Source organism: Garra rufa, chromosome 20 (genome assembly GCF_049309525.1).
Source record: "Garra rufa chromosome 20, GarRuf1.0, whole genome shotgun sequence".
NCBI classification, from domain to species: Eukaryota; Metazoa; Chordata; class Actinopteri; order Cypriniformes; family Cyprinidae; genus Garra; species Garra rufa.
Window position 1 is genome coordinate 41639447 of NC_133380.1, and position 23039 is coordinate 41662485.

The window sequence follows — 23039 nt, forward strand, 5'->3', positions numbered from 1 at the left end:
TTTCAACAGGGCCTGTATCTCATGGTAAATAAACTCAAAAATATACGATCAGATCCCTCAGATCTTCACATACGTAACTCTTACTTTGCATTCAAACTTACAGCACGGATTTGTGATAGTACTGTACTGTCTTTTTTATTTTATTTTATTTTGTTTGAACATGCATTGCCATACATGCATTTTCCACTGCTGTACAACAGTGGCACCTAAACTCATATCTAAGTGTCTGCTATAAAAAGACCCGCCGGTGGCCTTGGTGTGTTTGTGTGTATTATGAAAGAGGTTTACGGAGGGAGCAGATCACTCTCACTGACGCTCTGAGGGCCAGGACCTTGCATAAGCTTCTTAAGATTTTTCCCTCTGGCTTTTAATGCCCAAGACCGCCACAATCCTCTCACAGGTGAAGGGAAGCAGGTCAAAGCGTGCTCAGTTACTGTGTGGATCATTCTGTGAAACGGAGGGCCTTTTCAAGTGCGATGAGGTGAGAAAACAGTCCATGTGTATGCGGGCAATGGTTGAGTTTTGACAAATATAACAAAACAGGATAAGTGAAGAGTTTTAATAATACATAGTTGAAAGCTAAAATCTATTTATACTGAAATCTTAGAATACATAGAAAAAAAAGTGAACGTGCTATTTCCATATATGTGAGCCTAGACTACAAAATCAGTCATAAGGGTTAATTTTTTACATAAAAAACTGAATAAATAGGCTTTCCATTGATGTATGGTTTGTTAAAATAGGACAATGTTTGTCTGAGATACAACTATTTGAAAACCTGGAATCTGAGGGTGCAAAAAAATCTAAATATTGAGAAAATCTCCTTAAAAGTTGTCCAAATGAAGTTGTTAGCAATGCATATTACTAATTAAAATGTAAGTTTTGATATATTTATGGTAGAAAAGTTACAAAATATCTTCAAGGAACATGATCTTTACTTAATATCCAAATGATTTTTTGGCATAAAAGAAAAATCGATCATTTTGACCCATACAATGTATGGTTGGCTATTGCTACAAATATAGCTGTGCTACTGAAGACACTTAAGATATTTATTATGTCAATAATTTGTGTGTTTGCTAATAGAACAAGAAGAGGCTGAAAATAAATCAGTGGAAAGGTTAAAAATATGTCTCTATTAAAATTAATAAAGGTTGGCACCAGCTATTCATTACTAAAAATCATTTCTAACACATTAATAGAAAATAATGCCACCCATTATATGTAATATAATATAATATGTGTGTTTTTTGGCTTTTGGTTTGGTTGGTTGGCATTTTAACGGCTAACTATTTTCATGGTGTAAAAGTGTTTGCAGAGTAATATAATTTTCTTAAACCAGCACAGTTTAACTAAATATGTCACTGAACTCTGGCATAAAGAGCGTATTGGTGGATCTTTTTGTAACGACAGATTTGTTCAGGCCCGTTAGCGGACGACGTAAGACTTTGGGTTAAACTGAGCAGCAGTTGAGAAGGAGTGTAAGCAGAGACATGAAAGTGTGTTTACCTTCTTTACTTTGGTGTTTCTGATGGCGAAGATGCGGAGTGTGTAGCACGCCATTACTTTGGTTCTCTTCAGAGTCACCACGATATTTCCATACTCCTCACTGTTCTCCGTCGGCCAGTACTGGTCGCATTTCCTCTGTGAGACGCAACAAGAGCACACCGTTATAAGATGCCAAACGATATTCAGTGATTGAGAAACTGATGGGCCATTATTACTCACTCTGCCTTTCTCCACCAGGTTAGTGATCATGACTATAATGCCGGTGTTCTGTTCCCACACCATCCGCCAGAAGTCCTCGAATGTGGACTTGAGAGGACCCTGAGCTGCGATGTAGGCCTTGGGTTTGTTGTAGCCCTGTAGAGGAGACACAGACACACATCACAGTCCACTCATTATACGTACAGCAGACTCACAGCGCTGCGTTCTGAACGTCACTCACATCCACGTAGTTGGCATTGATGTAGTCGCTGTGTTTGGAGTCTTTTCCTGCCAGAGGCCTGAGCTTCACTCGACTGTGGTCGTCTGGAGGAACAACAAGAGATCAGTCAGATTCACGTCTGATGTCTGGACTACAACTGAGTCCACAGTGAAAGCTGATGTGTACATGCAAACATGAAGACTTTGAAACAATTCTGACTAAATGTTTCCTTCAGGGAAGTGGAAAATGCTCTTCATTCTCAAGTCATGCTAGATTACAAGATCTTCCGGTGCTGCTGACATTAAAGCAAATGGAGACAAACCCTGATTCTGGAAATTTACACTACCAGTGAAGAGATTTTTTTTTAAAGGCGAGACTGCAGGTGAATAGGGTAAAAACAAAAACTAATAGTTATCATCTTACTTACCCAGTTGATTGATTACATTGATAATTGCAAACATTTTTTGTATTACAAGTTTTCTAAAATGTTAGGTTTAAATATGCAAACAAGGCACGATTTAATGAAATATGTGCTAGTTTGCATACAGTTCTAGAACAAAAATCTAAACACTGGATGAAGTCAGTTTCAAAATTCTTGTTTTTTTTTTTTTGACATATAAGAGTCAAATGTTTTTAGAGGGAATTCATATTTTCATATTGTCACTCCATAATTCAGAAAAAAATTAGAACAGAGAGAAACAATGTATTTTTTTTACCTTTATTTGGGGGAATAAAATGCTGTATAAAATCAAGCAAATTCCATATGAACAAATCCCTCTGTAAAAACCTTCAGGATACAGTCAGGAACACAAATGTAAAGTGTGGTGTGTGTAAGTGCTGCTGAAGTGGAGATTTATGGCTCAGTGTAGGAGAAAAAACTCATTTTGAGAAAACGGCCTTTAAAAATATGTATTTAAAGGGCGTTTTATCGCACGATTTATCATCAAAAGATTGCGATCTCGATTCAAACACCCACGCAATCTTATTTCTAAATGACAACAATTTGTCTGTGTCCAGAATATTGAAATCTGTGTGTGCATTCTTCTGACACACAAAGAGCAGTTATCATGTTTAGGTTTGAAACAGCTTCATTTTTAACCATTTCTACTTCGGATATAAACGCTGATGTCCATCAATTAAAAAAGTACACATCATCTTTTGAAAGTCATTTTTGCTTCAAATAATGTTTGTTGACTACAATGTTGATTCCACTTTCGCCACTAGGTGTAGACTGTTAAAAAATGATTTGTCATTGAATCATTCATTCAAGAGATTCATTCAAAAAAGCGATTTATTCAGTAGTGAAACAGGTGAAGTATTTATGAGTGGGTTGTTGAATCATTCATTCAAACAATTTTTTAAAATAATAATTTTAAATTAATTAAACATTTTTGAATAGACTGCAGCAATTAATATTATGTCACAGTCTCTAGTAAATGACATGGTATTTTGTTTAGTTCAGAATCAAGGGAGAATCATGATCTCTATTTGACACAAAAAATCTTTTTGTTTGATTCTCAATTTATCCAGAGTGGTGCTGACTCAAAACTATTGAACATTAGTGTATGTGAATGTTGAATTACATTTGAATTGAAATTAACATGCTGACAAAATAATTTGCAATGAAAACTCTTCATTGTTAAAAAGCATTATATGTTCAGCAGCGTGCTCAGGTGTTTGAGCTCATGAGGAGCGACTCACAGGCTATGATGTTGATGTATCTGTTCTTGTGCTTGTTGTCGGGATGATTGGAGTGTTCTGATGTGATCTTCATGTCTGCTGTGCAGCGCTGCACTTCCTACAACACACACGAGACATCTTCAATCATTTTGCATCATACAGAAATCCCCTCTCAAACAAATAATATTACAGAAAAGTATTCTGGCCAAAAACACTTGAACACATAAGTATAGAAGATGTGTGTGCATTAACACAAATACTGACTTTAGTTTGCATGTACAGCCGGTTCAGCAAAACCAACATCCTGAGGCTGTCAACAGATCTTTCAATAAACCTACAAGCGCTCGACGCATTCTATTAACACCACGCAACAAAAGTGCTGAGATGCTGAAGTGATGCATAAGACATAAGAAAACATAAGAACAGGCTGCGTGCGGTTGTGTGTTTGTATTGCGTTTGAAGAGTGTGTGGACAAGCTTGTTTAAAACCACAAGATGTTTGAAAATCCACCAGGGGCTGTTTTCAACAAGTCTCTCATCCACACACACACACACACACACACACACACACACACACACACAGACACACACACACACACACACACACACACACACACACACACACACACACACACACACACACACACACACACACACACACACACACACACACACACACACATGTGCGGTTTCTGGTTACCTGCACCTGAACTAACCTCACTAGCATTCTGAGAACGCTGCAGAGCTGAGACACTTCACAGAACATCACAGAGTAAGCCAGCATTTACATGAGGACAGTCCAGGAATGGCAATTCTATTCATGAGTGACCTGTGATAGCGTATATGTTGCTGGTCGAATTACATGAACGCTTATTAAAGGAGAAGTTCACTTCCAGAACAAACATTTACAGATAATTTTCTCATCCCCTTGTCATCCAAGATTTTCATGTCTTTCTTTTTTCAATCATAAAGAAATTATGTTTTTTTGAGGAAAACTTCCAAAATGCATTTTTTTTTTTTAATGTACAATTTATATACTTTTTAACCTCAAATGCTGGTCTTGTCTAGCTCTGCGATGTACATGCGTACTCTGTGTACTCCGGTTCAAGACAGTTAGGGTATGTTGAAAAACTCATGAAAATCTAATTTTCTCATCCAACTTGAAAATCATCCTACATTGCTGTTTTTACATTTTTTTTGTAAAGGACGTTTGATCTTTGCACGTTCACTTTATAAACACTGGGTCGGTACTTCTGCAGCGATGGAGGATGATTTTGAAGTTGGAGGAGAAAATGAGATGGGAGTTTTTAGACATAACCTAACTTTCTTGAACCGGAGTGAACAGAGTACATGCAGAGCTAGACAAGAGGTTAAAAAGTATATAAATTGTCAATTATAAACAACAACAAAAAAAAACCTAGCATTTCGCCAGGTAAGACCCTTCTTCCTCGGCTGGGATCGTTTAGAGTCCTTTGAAGCTGCATTTAAACTGTATTTTGGAAGTTCAAACTCAGGGCACCATAGAAGTCCACTATATGGAGAACACTCCTGAAATGTTTTCCTCAAAAGACATAATTTCTTTATGACTGAAAAAAGAAAGACATGAACATGTCGAATAACAAGAGGGTTAGAAAATTTCATGTTTGCTATTATATTTCTTTTCTTTAAAATCAACATGGACAATCGATTTAACAGCCCATTTCACTAAATGTGTAAAATGTGTTGAAAGAAATTGGGAATTGAGCGATTTCTGGAGTAAATAAGGCTGTCCTGCACTGCTCTTCTCTCCTCAGACTCTGATCTGTCTTCCTCTCTGGCATTCTCCATTCACTCTTCTCTGGCTTTCAGCTGAATGCCAAACTTCTCCAAGTGTCCTCTTCTTTTTTCCCCTTTGAGTCTCTTTTCTTTTCCCCCTGAAACACTCATACCCTGGGTGCACGTAATCCCCGTCTGTCCAGGCCCAGCCAATCGCCTTCCTCTCCTCCCTGGCTCCCATGATCGCTGTCACCCCAGCCACTGCTTTTCTCGGCCCAGGCTGCACAAAGCCACTTGTCAGGGGCCTGGGGGGCTCCGTCCAAAAAGAGTTTGGCTCGGCCGTCTTCCCTCTTTCTCTCTGCTCTAGTAGTGGTATCACAGAGGAATCCATTGAAGGAAAGCAGCAGCAGAAACCCCCCTTGGAACCACTTCCCAGTGTCCATCAAGACACACACACTTTTAGAGACACTTCCCTGCGTCAATCAAGCCACCGTGGAACAAAGAGGCCAAGTGAGGCCCTCCGAGGAACCTTAGAGACCCACACACCTCCCCTGCTCTCCTCCTCTCATTCTCTCCTGTGAACGAGGGAAAGTAGGAGACCTACTTTGAAAATAAATGGAAAGATTTTCCTTTGCATCATGACAGACACAGGCTGCATTCACACACGGTTCTATATGGAAAATGTGCTTACTAACAGGAGAGCAGTAAAAAAACGAATGCTGCCGTTAAAAGTTTTCATCAAATAAATTATGATATTCTGATCAATTGAATATACTTTGAAAATTATACTTCTGGTGGAGGGTGTCAAATTTGAATAACATAAATGAAAAAAACATAGATGACTGTCCAAGCAAATTTATCCAAAAATTAAGTAAACTTCTGAAATAAGTCATTAAATATAAAGACTTTTTCATTTAGCGTTGTTCCATCTCCATCTTGAATACTTCCTCCAGTTGCTGGAGCAGATGGAGAGATCAATCTAGAACCAAACCAGACTGTTCCTGGTCCTGGCTAACATCATCAACTATCCGGACCATGTCTTCCGAAGATAATCCTTGAGCGGTTTGGGTCACCATACCTGGCCTGTCGCCATGAGTTTGCCAAGTAACACATGTTCCTGGATCAACATCTTTTGTTGGTCCTGGATCAACATTATTGTCTAAAAATATAGACTTAACCCAATCCCTACCCCTAAACCTAACCCTACCCGTAATTTATTCCTAAAATCAGAGGGAAATGATAGCTGATTAACAAGGGTGTAGAAGCACCTAAACCTGATCATAAGCCTAAAACTGACATTTCCTGAAAAGTTATTTATCAATTCTGATTGGTTGATTGGAATGTTGTTCCAGGATCATGTTGTACTTGGTGAAATCACGTTCACCGTACTTGGCCACACGTCATATCCTTTCCTTTCATTCGTATTGTGACAACAATAAAGAAGAGATTTTACAAACAAGAATTTTAATAATTACTGGGGTGTACACATGCAGCTCTGACCTACAGGTGATCATCAGCGGCTGAACCTCAGATTGTTCATTGACATTCATCTGTGCTGCTGACAGCACCAGCAAACACTGTGGCCCAAGACTCAATGGGTAACTAATTACTAGTCATCCTCATGCAAACTGCCGTCACATTAGTCTGACAGAACGTTGTTGTGGTTTTCTGGCTTCTGACCACACACACACACACACACACACACACACACACACACACACACTCACACACACACACACACACACACACACACACACACACACACACACACACACACACACTCACACACACACACACACACACACACACACACACACACACACACACACACACACACACTCACACTCACACACACACACACACACACACACACACACACACACACACACACACACACACACACACACTCACACACACACACACACACACACACACACACACACACACACACACACACACACACACTCACACTCCACACACACTCACACACACACACACACACACACACACACACACACACACACACACACACACACACACACACACACTCACACACACACACACACACACACACACACACACACACACACACACACACACACACACACACACACACACTCACACTCACACACACACACACACACACACACACACTCACACACACACACACACACACACACACACACACACACACACACACACACACACACACACACACACACACACACACACACACACTCACACACACACATCAGAGAGAGTCCAAAAGACTAGTGTAGATAGCGTTCAGATGGCCTAATTCATTCTCACACAAGCTGAGCTCAACTGGCTCGTCCTGTACGGCCACCTGCCAGATATAACACACATCCGCAGAGGGATCCCTGCCCAGCTGTTCACAGACACACACCAGAACCCAACAGAAGCACTGAGGCCGAGGGAAGCACAGGAGACCCGTGTTTACAGACGTCTGAGGGAGTTCGCTGAGAGGAAAGAGTTATAGAGACGGGATACGCCTCTACAGTGTGTGTGTGTGAGATCTTACCTCAAAATCTTCTGAGAAGCCATGCTGGTTGTTGGAGTAGAGTTCTGACACATGCTTGATAAACTGTTTAACAGGGATGGCCTCCATATCATCTGAAACAGAGCAAAACAGAGATGGATTCAGCCTTCTGTTGTCTTATCTTGAGAAAACAGGAAGTATCCCAGAGAAGACGCCTTAGACCCTCAACACCCTCGCTGTGTCATGGATAGTACGCCTCTTAGAAATATCTAATATTTTGCCTTTATAATATTTAAACCTCTAATGCTTATCAGGGACATTTAGTTTTGGATTAAAAATAAAAAAAATGTAACAATATATACAGTTATTACTATAATATTACTTTTTTATAATTTTGATTAAACATTCAAAACTGCACCTTGCGCCCAATAAAGTAGCACAGAAGTGTTTGTGGTGCTGGTACGGTGATCCTTCTTAACAGATTGGCTCACTGGCTGATTAGATGATCAACAGTTCAATGTGTCGACTAAGAGGATGAATGAAGGATCAGGGTTCAACTTCAGTCACGATGAACAAATAAATAAAAAAACTGGCCAGATTCACACTCTCCAACTGACAGACACACAATAAGCCCACAAACTGTTACTCAAATCTGTCTAAATACACACAAATAAGCCTGTAGAGAAAAATAAATGAAAGTACCACCATTTGATTTTCAAATCAAAACAGAAAAAGCCTGAAATTGTAGTCTAATTTAATTTGGTTACAACAAACTAACAACTAAAATAGATAATTATAATCAACATAATGTTACAATGTAATAACCACAGTTAAGTATGGAAGGTACTAATTATTTATTCAGTAATTAATCGTTTAATTATTGTAGTATGTGATCATGAGTATAATATAATATAATATAATTACACCATCCAAAAGTTTGTGGTTGGTAAGATGTTTTCTACGGAAGTCCTAAAAGGCCATGCAGTGTTATTTTTTTCTTCTGGTTTTCTCGTTATCACGACATAACAAAGTTGTTTTTTCGTTATCATGAGTTATTTTTCTCGTTATCACGACATAACAGAGGTTCTCGAAGTTACACAAATGCGCCAACAGGTGGCAGTATGATATTACAAATGACTGATTGGACACGTATAAAATGTACAGTATATCCATGTTTGGGACAGAGCAAGGACCACTCCGTGATTGCTATAGTTTGTGCAGTTAATTATTGACATTTAATTAACTTATACATGTTTAATGCTTGAATAAAAATGATTATTTTTTGCTTTAAAGTGTATCTGTTATGGTTGCGTTCTTACTGCTGCACGACTCGTTTCTCAGCTGCAATAGCATTCAGTACTGAAGTTCTGAGAGACCATCCATTATGCATTGTCTTATCTTGTTTTTCTCGTTTTTACTGATTGTTTGATTTTTAAAACACGAGTCTACTGTTGCTATAGTAACAAACGCAACTGCTATAACCGTGCGCTCTTTGAGAAGCGAAAGTCGCTGAAATATACATAATGTAGTACTAAGGTCTACAAAAAACGAATATAGGCTTACCAATCACTGTTGATTTTTTTTTTTTTACAGAATAAACATTTTGTTTGTGTAATTTACATGTTTAAATGGTCTAACATCAGAGCATTCAACACCGAAAGCGCAGGTGGAGCGCCTTCCCTGCTAACACACGACGTAACAGTTACGTAATGTGTTGGTCATTTTTGGTAATTTCATGACTTACCAATTGGCAACGTAACTACGACATCGCATGCCCGTAACTTTACTACCATCAAATTACCAACTCACAACGTCGTCAGTATGTCCTCCTAACGTCGTAATATTACTTAGGACGTCCCATATACGTATTCTATTAGTAATATATTAGTAACTTCATGACTTACTGGCAACGTAACTGCAACGTGGAATGCACGTATTCCCAGCTGGCATTCGACGTTTAAATGTGGTTTAAATAATGCCAGTTTATGAAAAAACATTCATTCAACGTCAAAACAACGTTGAATACCAAATGGTTGAAATGGTGTTGTTAACTAACTATGGATTCAACAAATAAATATAAATAAAATTTGAGTTGTACGTCAAATCAACATTATTTTTACAACCATGACTTTTAAACATTTTGTTGAAATATATCAGTAGAAAAATAACGTTGTTCCAACATTCAAACAATGCTGATCAATAAACTGTTGTTTAGATTTGCAAAATCTAAACAAAATCCAACGGTTATCCAACACTGACACCTGACGTAGTGACGTTGATTCAACGCTGACTCCACGTTAAAATGCCAGCTGGGTTCATGGCAAGCATTTCCACATTTTTTATTCTCTGATTACCAGAATTTGCTATTTAAAAAGTGTAAATAAACGTCAGACACAAGATTGAAAGTTCCCTTATTTAAGATAAAATGTTCTTTTCACCAAGTCAGAATATGGATGATTGCTGAATGAGATTTTCTGTGCAATAATGATGTTGTTTTATATATACACAAATGTAGATTTGTAAACGTTTCTCCTTGTTTTATGGTATGGCTTAGAATTTTATTTCAATCCATAAAACATTTAAAAAACGAAGAGCGATATAAAACTAATTACATTTGTGTTAATAATTTGTTTTTTTTTATTATTATTTTGATGTTTTTGTATTTATATTAGTATAATTTTGTTTATTATATATGCTGCTTGGATTTATTGTTGATATATTTAACAATGAAAAGGTTTAATAAAGAAAGTGATTTTAAAAAGCGTATTATATAGTGACGTGAGTCACGTGACATACGCGCGCGCCTCCACCACAACTGAATCTACGCGCGCACAGGATGTTCACTAGAAAGGAAAATACACTTTCTGAGACTTGAAACTTTTTATTTCTTAACTAGTTTTGAAGATAACGTTGAAATAATGACACAGGCTGGGCTACACCATATATTCTGCCGCAGATACAGAATCAGGACAGCGCGTTTGTCTGAGGCACTTGTTTTTAGCTACTTCAACTGTGTCTGACAGAACAATTCGTCTTTCTGAGGTGAGTCTTACGATTTATAACAAATAAATATGTTTGTAAATGTATAAAATAAAGTACTTTAACTCTGTAAAGAAGCTAAAACCCTTTTTGTATTATTGTTGTTGTGAATAGTATTGGTGGCGGTTGAGAGTTACCATAGCAACCGCGGACACAGCTGCTGGAGAGAAGAGGACGCGTCCGACATTTCTCTCCGTTTCTCGTCAGTTATACCAAAAAAAGTTCAACAACTGCGTCAAATTGGTTAAGTAACATTTTTCAACGTCTATTTAAAGTACATTTGTTAATATTTATACCTCTGTGATTATGGTATCTTTCCTTAATTATCTGAAATGTTTGGTAGCTAATGTTACGCTAGCATAGAACATCTGTTTATAATGATTGTGAACACGGAATGTCTTGAATGCTTTCATTCATATTTCGCTGTATATCCTTTGTTTTCATTAATAATTTGAGTGTATTTTACTGTTTATATTTGGGTTTTTCTCAAAATAAAACAACTGAATTCATATCGAGTGTGTATTCATCATTCACAGCTGTTGGAACAGTCTTTACATTAGTTTGGCCAAATTAGGTCATAAATTAGGCTAAACTACTGCATGTCCGCCCATAGAAAATAAATAAAAATAAAAAATTACCACCTGATTACCCGCACACAACTATTGATCCACGACGTTGCCACGACGTCGCAGTTACTAACTGGCAACGTCACAACATTACGTTGTGGCGACGTATAGACGTTTTTCCTGAACACGGAAATAAGCCCGACTCTTCACTGAAAGAATGCTTTGCATTTCCGGTCTGCATTGTTTCTAGTCAAATTAGGGTACATTCAGAGCTAATAATCTAATGTTAAACCTATTCAAATGTTTTAAATAGCACATGGCTCCATAGCGCCATCACTTGGCAATATCGCAATGACCGTCTGTTGTCAGTGCCTCACTTTAATGAGTGTGTAGATGATATGAAGCTGTGGATGTTAGCTACAATAAAACAGATGGACGCTATTTGAATGGGTTCCTATGGAAACCGGAACAGAAAAGCATTCAATCTGAGGTTAGAATTCGTAATGGCACCTTTCACTTTTCCGGTTGCCACGACGTAACTGGTTTACCAACACACGACTATAGATCCACAAGGTCGCCATGACGTTGCTACGACGTCGCAGTTACTTACTGGCAACATCACAAAGTTGCGTTGTGGCGACGTATAGGCACCGTAACAGTTATGTAATTTTGTTAGCTGGGTTCAGACCAGTCAGTTGCTTCACAAGGTAGCCTAATCATTGTGAATTCTGTTGCAATAATCACAATACTTGACCTATAAAAATAACTTGTATCATTTCTTGATTTTGCCATATAATGATGAAGTTTGCGAACAGCCCCTTGCCCCTTACAACAGAGATCGCTGGATGCCGATGTTAGAGTTTTTCTGGCATGTCATACTTCTGTTTAAAGCACGGGCCTCAATTCTAGGCCCTATAGTCCGGCCCTGCATGGCCCCGAGACGCTCAGTCCTATACAGCCATGTCTTTGTCCGACAGCTTATCAGAATTCTCGCCCGAGTCCGTTTTTTACCCCTTCTCTGAAAACATATTATACTGCTGTTTCAGCTATTATGTAATGGCAAAGTGTGTCATGATCGGAGCTGTGGGTCTCCCCTCAGCCTGCTGAGGTCGCCGTTCACACTGCACTTCTGATAACATTCACCTGTCCTTGTCGTTAACACTGATTCACTCACATCTGTTCACTATTATCCGGTCTTTAAATACTCTCACATTTCTCTCCTGCTTCATGTCTGCATTGTCTTTTGTCCTCAATGTTATTTTGTGTTCCTGCTCCAGCTCTAGACCTTGTTCTCTGTTTTGTTTAGTTTATGTTTAAGTTTATGTTTAGTTTGCCGTGTTGGCTTTGTTTGCTTTGTTTATTGTTTTATTATTAAATTCATTACTCTCCTGCATTTGGACCCAGACCTCTTTTGTATTACGTGACAAAGTGTTTATAGTTCGTTTCGTTTTTTTAGTTAATTTAAGTTAATTTAGAAGAAAACGTTTGGAGCATTTTTTGTTCGTTAAATATGTTTTTGTTTTTTTTAAGTAACGAACAGCAGTCAGCTGTTCATAGTCTGGGGCGCGTTTCCCAAAAGCATTGTTAGCCAACTATGGTTGCTAGTTCCGTCGTTACCAACATAGTTCAAGGAATCGGTGTTTCCCGACACCATATAGTTCAAACGAACATTCAGAAACAGCGTGGCAAACTTACATGGTTGGAACAGCTCCAAACCTGTGGTTACAAGCAGTTTCTTGTTATAAGACATATGGGCTCATATAAATTATGCTCTTGGGCACAATAAGCAAGCTATGCAGTATATCGTCCATTCAATTTAAATATAAATGCATTTTAATCTATGTGTTTTTGAGCATCCTTTAAAGTGTTGTTTTTGATAAGTGCGCATGTGCATAAATGCCTAATCCCGGAGTATGACGTAAGAGGGAACCCGCTATGAATCAAACATCAAATAAGGTGAAATGACAGGGAACGAAAAATAGTAAATTAGTCATCAGGTGCCATGTTCAATATAGCTGCATTTTTGAGATCTCTAATCAGTTAAATAGCAGAAGTTATTACTCGGTGACGTCATTAACAACGGGCCTAAGTTGTTGAACTAATGTGGTTCAAACGACGGAGATGTGACCTTGTTCGGGAAACAGTCGTGACGCTAGTTCGTTTCCACAACAATACATCGCACTATGAAGGTCGTTGTATGGGAAATACACCTTTAGAATACACCAAATACACCAAAGAGTTTTGGTTTCGATTTGTTTTATTTCGTTAAGTAATAATTTAAAGCTTTCTACATTTATTATGTCTGAGGCATGTATTTGCATTTTTGTGAAGCGCTTCTATTTAAGAACCAGACTTTATTTTGTAAAGCACTGTTTAAAACGTTTTGTTGTTATTGTGAGTGCACACAAATAAAAGTAGATCCTTTAAAGTTCCAAATTATGTATTATTCTTACCTTTGTGAGCTAAAGTGAAGGATAATTTTAAATTGTTTCCACTGAAAAGAAATGCAAGCGATCGTGCTGGCACCTCCATGTCCTGTAAAGCGCGCTTTAGCCTCCCCTCTCCGCAAAAACGATTGAATAAACGCATAAAAGCGCACATTTATCTAGGTTTAACATTTAAACTAACATTGTTTTATATCTGAACTGTTTTATATCTGTAGATTCTATATCTATATATTTTATATCTATACATTCAACACCGAAAGCGCAGGTGGAGCGCCTTCAGACGTATATATCTATGGGTCTGAAGGCGCTCCACCTGCGCTTTCGGTGTTGAATGCTCTGATGTTAGACCATTTAAACATGTAAATTACACAAACAAAATGTTTACTCTGTAAAAAAATCAACAGTGATTGGTGAGCCTATATTTGTTTTTTGTAGACCTTAGTACTACATTATGTATATTTCAGCAACTTTCGCTTCTCAAAGAGCGCACGGTTATAGCAGTTGCGTTCGTTACTATAGCAACAGTAGACTCGTGTTTTAAAAATCAAACAATCAGTAAAAACGAGAAAAACAAGATAGATGCATAAGACAATGCATAATGGATGGTCTCTCAGAACTTCAGTACTGAATGCTATTGCAGCTGAGAAACGAGTCGTGCAGCAGTAAGAACGCAACCATAACAGATACACTTTAAAGCAAAAAATAATCATTTTTATTCAAGCATTAAACATGTATAAGTTAATTAAATGTCAATAATTAACTGCACAAACTATAGCAACATGTCGTGATAACGAGAAAAATAACTCGTGATAATGAGAAAACAACTTTGTTATGTCGTGATAACGAGAAAAATAACTCATGATAACGAGAAAACAACTTCTGTTATGTCGAGATCACGAGAAAACCAGAAGAAAAAAATAACAATGCATGGCCTCTTAGGACTTCCGTAGTTTTCAATGTTTTTGAAAAAGTCTATTATGCTCACCAAAGCTACATTTATTTGATAAAAAATACAGTAAATACAGTAAAAATATTGAAAATATTATTACAATTTAAAACAATTTTTTTATTTTATCTTTAAAATGTAATTTATTCCTGTGATGAAAAAGCAGAATTTTTATTCAGCCATTCTGCTAATTTGGTGCTCTTTTTTGTTGGCATTTCTGCATGATGCATTTCTTCCAGGCTTCTTTTATTTTCAAAAGATCTCTGCTGTCACTTTTGATCAGTTTAATGCATCTCAAATAATAATGCATCTGTTTTAGCACTGACCTAAAACTTTTGAACTATACAGTATGTGTAATAACTGAATGAAAAAACTTTTCCATGACCTGAGCCCAACACTATCTAAAGCTTCTGACACTAATAAAAGGCGATCCACGCACCTTCTGCCTTTATCCTAAAATGCCTACAACTGAATACAGCTAACAAACAAATTTTGGCACTTACGGATGCCAGAAACAAAATGGGAAATTGAGCCAGGAACTGAAGGCCCTATTTAGCAGGAAAGCGTCCATGTTTGAAAGGACGGTGAACTCAAAGCGGCAGCGGAGAGAGAGAGGCTGCTGCCCACACTAAATGGATCTTTGTAAATACCGAGGCCAGCCGGAGCCAAGCTGGAACACAGATGCCCAAATTGGATTGAGGGCACCGTGCCACCGTTATTGTGAGCCGTGCCACAGCGTAACAATGAAAATGGCTTCCAATGAAGTGCTTATGGGAAAACCGGAGCAAATCAATGGCTCTCGTTGCATTAAGATCTGGGTTCCACTACACTGACTAACCTCAGACCTGAAACCTTCAGACCCTGAAGATCATTGACTGCCCTCTTCTGTTCCACTACGCTCTCTCTGATAATGATTCACACACACACAACGGCAGTGAGCCAAAGTGACATACAGGCCAGTCAGATGAAGGCACTTTCTTGGCTCGAAGCAGAATGGATAATGTGTACGTGTGTAAAAGTGTGTGTATGTGCACGCAGGTCTCTGGTAAGCAGAAACTGAACACACCTGATGAGACCACGCTTCCTCAAATAGCTCTCTCTTTCTCTCTCAAAACATGGAGTGTGTCTATATTCAACAAACTCCTGAACGCAGCGCACACTCATCACTTACAGTTTACAGTAAACACCATACGGCCAGACATTCCAGAAAATCAGCTTACTGAACAACCATCTGACAACCAACATATAAGACCATTCCTCAATACTGCTAAATGGGTCTTTCTTCAGTCTTCTCACTGGTTGCTAGGACATTACTAGGATGTTGCTGGGACGTTGTTAGGTGGTTACCAGGGTGTTGCTAGTTGGGTAGTTGTTTGGGTGTTTTGGATGGTTGTTAGGACATTGTTAAGTGGTTACCAGGGTGTTGGTAGTCGGGTAGTTGTTTGGGTGGTTTGGATGGTTCTTAGGGCATAGTTAGATGGTTTCAAGGGTGTTGCTAATCAGGTAGTTATTTGGGTGGTTGTTAGGACGTTGTTAGTTGGTTGCCAGGGTGTTGCTAGCTGGGTAGTTGCTAGGATGTTAGGACATTGTTAGGTGGTTAGGGTGTTGGTAGTCGGGTAGTTGTTTGGGTGGTTGTTAGGATGTTGTTAATTGGTTGCCAGGGTGTTGCTAGCTTTGTAGTTGCTAGGATGTTAGGACATTGTTAGGTGGTTACCAGGGTGTTGGTAGTCGGGTAGTTGTTTGGGTGGTTTGGATGGTTCTTAGGGCATAGTTAGATGGTTTCAAGGGTGTTGCTAATCAGGTAGTTATTTGGGTGGTTGTTAGGATGTTGTTAGTTGGTTGCCAGGGTGTTGCTAGCTGGGTAGTTGCTAGGATGTTAGGACATTGTTAGGTGGTTACCAGGGTGTTGGTAGTCGGGTAGTTGTTTGGGTGGTTGTTAGGACGTTGTTAGGTGGTTGCCAGGGTGTTGCTAGTCTGGTGGTTGCTCTGGTGTTTTGTGTGGTGTTTAGGACTTTGTTAGGCAGTTACCAGAGTGTTGCTAATCAGGTAGTTATTTGGGTGTTTTGGGTGGTTGTTAGGACATTGTTAGTTGGTTGCCAGGGTGTTGCTAGCTTTGTAGTTGCTAGGATGTTAGGACATTGTTAGGTGGTTACAAGGGTGTTGGTAGTCAGGTAGTTGTTTGGGTGGTTGTTAGGACGTTGTTAAGTGGTTACTAGGGTGTTGCTAGCTGGGTAGTTGCTAGGATGTTAAGACGTTGTTAGGTGGTTACCAGGGTGTTGGTAGTCAGGTAGTTGTTTGGGAGTTTTGGGTGGCTGTTAGGTGGTTGCCAGGGTGTTGCTAGCTGGGTAGTTGCTAGGATGTTAGGACATTGTTAGGTGGTTACCAGGGTGTTGGTAGTCGGGTAGTTGTTTGGGTGGTTTTAGGACATTGTTAAGTGGTTGCCAGGGTGATGCTAGTCTGGTGGTTGCTCTGGTGTTTGTGTGGTGTTTAGGACTTTGTTAGGCAGTTACCAGAGTGTTGCTAGTTGGGTAGTTGTTTGGGTGTTTTGGATGGTTCTTAGGGCATAGTTAGATGGTTTCAAGGGTGTTGCTAATCAGGTAGTTATTTGGGTGTTTTGGGTGGTTGTTAGGACGTTGTTAGTTGGTTGCCAGGGTGTTGCTAGCTGGGTAGTTGCTAGGATGTTAGGACATTGTTAGGTGGTTATCAGGGTGTTGGTAGTCGGGTAGTTGTTAGGACGTTGTTAGGTGGTTGCCAGGGTGTTGCTAGCCTGGTGGTTGCTCTGGTGTTTTGTGTGGTGTTTAGGACTTTGTTAGGCAGTTACCAGAGTGTTGCTAGTTGGGTAGTTATTTGGGTGGTTATTAGGACATTGTTAGTTGGTTGCCAGGGTGTTGATAGCTGGGTAGTTGCTAGGATGTTAGGTCAGGATATTTCTAAGTAGTCGCCAGGGCTTTGCTAGCCAGGCAGTTACTTGGGTGTTGTTGACGGTTGCTAGGGTGTTTATTGGGTGTTGTGGATATTTCTAGGTCTTTGCTAGGTGGTTGCTGGAGTGTTCTGAATGGTTGCCAGGGCATTGTTGTGTGTAGCTGCTGGTGTTTATTAGCTCATTAATAGGGTGTTGTGGGGGGCTGACAAGGCTTTATGGCGTGCTGTGGATGATTGCTAAGTCTTTGCTTGATGGGTCCTGGAATGCGATGACTACTTACTAGGGTGTTACTAAGCAATTGCTAAGGCATTAATAGGGTGTTGTGGGTGGTTGTCAGGACATTACTAGGTGGTTGCTAGTGCTTTGCTAGCCTGGTAAATGTTCAGGTGGTTGTCAGGCATTGCTAGGGTGTTCTGTGTAGTTGCTAACTGATCCATTCCAAAGAGACACCCCCAAATCTATGATTTATTATGATAATTATGCTTCTTTCAGTGTAAACCTTTGGGGGGTTTTGCCCATTTGATTGTCCACCAGGTCATCAGTTTGATCAGCTGGTATAGTAAGTAGTGGGACTTGACATACTGTATTATTCATGCCTATAACACATTGTGTGGGAGGAAGTCTAATTCTTGAGCCCTGAGGATACTTCAGCCTTCCGCATTCTGTGACGGTCTGTGAGATGGAATTTGTCAAAAGTGTCAGTGGATGTCCACACAAACCATCCGCATGCAGCCCAATTTAGACATCAGTGCAGAAGTGAAGTGAATGTTGAAACAATAGTCCCATAGATGGTAGAATTAGTTTGTTAGCGCTCATCCACGTATGAGTATACTTTGAAAGCTGTGCAGACACGGCTACATACAAGATAGAGTGGAACACCGCAAATGAAGTACACCCAGGCCTTTAGGACTAGGAGGGCAAACAGTAATAGTGCGAGCACACAATATATGAGAAACAACAGGAGAAAAAAAAAACATATGAAATGAACCAAAAGGTGGTGCTAAACCCTGTGCCTCATGCTTGTGAACACAGCTGTTTTCCTCCGTTTCCCGGAAGCTGAAAACTTGATTAGAGGCACTTCATGTCAAAATCAATGTAGCAATGGATTTTTAGATTCTACACTAATCGCACAGAATAAGAGTCAGAGTGTGGAGTCTATTCCACACACACACTGAGACGACAGCCACTGTTAAAAATCTTACACAGTCAACCCTTTTACCCATAATGCAACGTAAGCCAGAAAAACACATGCAGGAAATGTTTCATATCACTACGCTGACATTAGATCAAGCACCTGTTATCTATGAGTTCTTCACACCTGACACCGGATCAGAGTGGAGAGTGTCTTTAGGTCAAATGTAAATGTTTGACTGATTTGAGATCACCTACCTGGGATGGGGATGACTGGGATGCTCTCATTGGGCACGACTCTGGGCGAGTTGCTGTCCTCGACGTAGAAATGAGCTGTTTGGAAACACCTCCTGCACAAGAGACACACGGAGGACAGTCAAGTGACGTCATAACGTTTCTGCGAGGCGTGGTTTAGGTAACCATCCCCACCAGAGTAAACACACACGCGCTGGGGACGTATGACAAGATCGAGATGAACTTTGAACCCTCCTTTCAAAGAGCAAATCAAACACTCCAAACAGACATTACAGCCTCACGCTTCAAACACTCTGTAGAGCGTCAATACACATGAGAAAACAAAGTGTTTACAAACCTGTATGACATTATTCTGCAGAATACAAAAGAAGTTATTTTATAGCAAACTGTCCACTCTGTTCTTTTTATCCATACTTTTATGATGGATAAAAGTCCATTCCCTAGTCTTCCTCCACTGTAGAGAAAGAACAACTTGAACTTTCTGCTAAACTTCTCCTTTTGTGTTCCACATCAGACTAGGTGAACTATTAAGACTAAGACTACAGAAAACACTAATTATAAAGACTACAATGATTTTAGATCATTTAACAATTCTTTAATAATTATAATTTTTTTGTTATTTAAATAATTGTAATATACCTGTAAGGACATCCCCTGCTGTCCCCAAGACAGGTTTTGTTAGATTTGTTAGAACTTTCGTGTACCATTGTTTTTTTTCCCCTACAAAATATGAACTCTTTTGAACTGCTAAAATCTAACATCGGCATGTTTTCTAAGTAAACTGTAGCAGCAGCCTGTGTGTCAACAACTAAAAACATAAGACAGCAAATTACCAGGTAAACAAACTCTTTCAAAGAAACCTGGACTGTCAGGATGAATTATTGGCAGTTGTTTCAAGTTTGAGAGCTGTAAACTGGTTTTACCTCTTTCTTTCACTTTGCAAGAGAAGAGATAAGCAGGTAAGAAACTAAATCCATATCCAGTAGAAAGAAACAAACAGAAAGAGAGAGACAGCGAGAGATTAAAAGGTTGCTCTAAAGTTACAAAAACTCAAAGTTTTGGACGTCAACCCGTGAAGCCAGCGGGAGTCTTGTAGGTCCTACCTGTACTTGATGCACAGCAGAGAACATAAGCTGTTCATCCCTGCAAAGAACGAGGGATTTTAGGAGAGGTGAGTGACTGTAGGCTCCGCATGCTGCCGCCGAGCAAACAGAGCAGAGAGCGAGAGAGAGACAGAGAGAGAAAGAGAGAAAGAGGGAGAGAGAGGGGGTGGAGAGAGGGCCGGTCCTGACGTATCACACTCACAGGGCTTTACACGAGCGCTAGAGCTGCTGGGGTCAGACGTGAACAGATCACTGATCCCAGATCAGTCCACAACTCATCTGATAAACCACAGACACCTGCTGCCTTTCCCTCTGGACACACACACACCCTTCCAGATGGACGCTCCTTTGTGTCCAACTACTCCATTCTTGTGTTGAACTCTGTTTAACTCCTCTTTCTGTCCAACAGAATCAAGAATACCACACACACACACACACACACACACACACACACACACACACACACACACACACACACACACACACACACACACACACACATGTTGGGTTTACATGTTTTATGGGGACATTCTATAGGCGTAATGGTTTTTATACTGTACAAACTGTACTTTCTATCGCCCTACACCTACCCTACACCTAAACCTAGCCCTCACAGGAGATTGTGCATACTTTTACTTCCTCAAAAAAACTCATTGTGCATGATTTTTAAGCCTGTTTCCTCATGGGGACCTAAGAAATGTCCCCACAAGGTCAAAATCTACTGGTATTACTATCTTTGTGGGGACATTTGGTCCCCACAACGTGATGAATACCAGGTACACACACACACACACACACACACACACACACACACACACACACACATGTTTGTTTTTGTGAATTGTGGGGACATTCCATAGACGTAATGGTTTTTATACTGTACAAACGATATTTGCTATCACCCTACACCTTCCCTACACCTAAACCTAGCCCTCACAGGAGACTGTGCATATCTTTACATTCTCAAAAAAACGTATTCTGTATGATTTATAAGCCTTTTGAAAAGTGGGGACATGGGCAATGTCCTCATAAGTCACCCTCTCCTTGTAATACCTATGTCATACCCATGTTATTACACCAATTTGTGTCCTGATATGTCACAAAAACAAACACACACACACACACACACACACACACACACACACACACACATGTTGGGTTTACATGTTTTATGGGGACATTCCATAGGTGTAATGGTTTTTATACTGTACAAACCGTACTTTCTATGGCCCTACACCTACCCTACACCTAAACCTAGCCCTCACAGGAGATTGTGCACACTTTTACTTCCTCAAAAAAAGTCATTGTGCATGATTTATAAGCCTGTTTCCTCATGGGGACCTGAGAAATGTCCCCACAAGGTCAAAATCTACTGGTATTCCTATCCTTGTGGGGACATTTGGTCCCCACAACGTGATGAATACCAGGTACACACACACACACACACACACACACACACACACACACACACACACACACACACACACACACACACACACACACACACACACACACACACACACACACACACACACACACATACAGAAACAAACTGCAGCAAAATAGACAAAGCAAAAATTAAAGTTTAACTCACTTTCATCAATTATTCACTCTCACATTGTTTCAAAACCGTACGACTTTCTTCTATTCAAGCTTATTTTATTTTTGTGAACTTGTGAAATGAATTCTGGGGCTCTTAAATGCGAATAACTAAATAAATAAATAACTAAAAAGCACAATAAAATTAGTCCATTATACACACTTACAGTCCAAGTCTTTTGAAGCTAATGCAATAACTTTGTGTGATGCATTGTAGCATGATTTAATATTATTTTTGCTTTTGTTATTATTATTTTTTGTCCTAAATAATACTATTAAGGTTCATTTTCTTTTATTGCACTCTTAGTTGTTTTATTTTTTTTCCAAGTTAAACATTTCAGTGTTCATCTTAAGCTTATTCAGTTAGTTGACGACATTTCTAATTTCAAATTAGTTTAAGATTTTCATCTAATATTTATGTTTTATTTCAATGAACAAAAATGTTTTTAATTTTAGTCAATGAAGAACAGACCAATATGTAAGATGAAAATCCCACTTTTTGCTGTAATCTCAAATCACTTTGGTTAATGTGAACAAACAATGAACAATACATTTACTGCACTATTTGTTCATCTTTGTTAATGCCAGTTAATAAAAATACTGTTTATAGTTTGTTCATGTTAGTTCACACTGCATTAACTAATGTTAACAAACACAACTTGTCATTTTAATAATGCATTAGTGTAATAAATGATGCTGTAGAAGTATTGTTCATTCTTAGTTCATGTTAACTAATGCAGTTAATTAATGTTAACCAATAAACCTTATCGTAAAGTATTACCCTCAAATCTCTCACTGTATTTGCATGTTGTTGCGTGTCGTGATTGGTTATATTTGAATATGCAAACATGAGTGAGATCTGAAAGGTGTTAGGAAAGAGCTATCATAATGGCTTCTAAAGACTTATGGATTTTATTTCTGATTATTTCTGATGCTTTTCTGTCTGTGTTGGAACTTGACATCCCTTTCACAACATAAACCTTCTGTGAACATCAGTATTCCACTAAACAAAGACACAGGTTTGGAATCACATGAAAAGTACACAGAAGTTTATTTTTTTTCAGAGGAAGTATTCCTCAAGCCCAGCCTAAATGACAAACTCAGAACCAACTCTCCAATGTCAACAGTGTTGAGCTGAAGTCTGAGAGATTACACGCTCAACAGGTCTG

The 23039-nt window shown here is 39.1% G+C and overlaps 1 protein-coding gene across 2 annotated transcripts in view; it reads right to left on the bottom strand.

Moving 5' to 3' along the window:
• The window catches only part of LOC141293956 (receptor-type tyrosine-protein phosphatase gamma), a 43799-nt gene that overhangs the window by 13056 nt on the left and 7704 nt on the right, over positions 1-23039 (bottom strand). The window contains exons 1-7 of one of the 2 annotated variants that reach the window (XM_073826029.1): positions 20272-20376; positions 19172-19263; positions 7904-7995; positions 3629-3725; positions 1949-2031; positions 1729-1863; positions 1510-1644 (exon numbers count right to left, since the gene is read on the bottom strand). In XM_073826029.1, coding sequence (XP_073682130.1) covers positions 1510-1644; positions 1729-1863; positions 1949-2031; positions 3629-3725; positions 7904-7995; positions 19172-19263; positions 20272-20309 — 672 coding nt within the window. In that variant the 5' untranslated portion in view covers positions 20310-20376. Of the gene's footprint in view, positions 1-1509; positions 1645-1728; positions 1864-1948; positions 2032-3628; positions 3726-7903; positions 7996-19171; positions 19264-20271; positions 20377-23039 lie in introns of those variants that run through there. The other variant, XM_073826028.1, reaches the window with a different exon arrangement.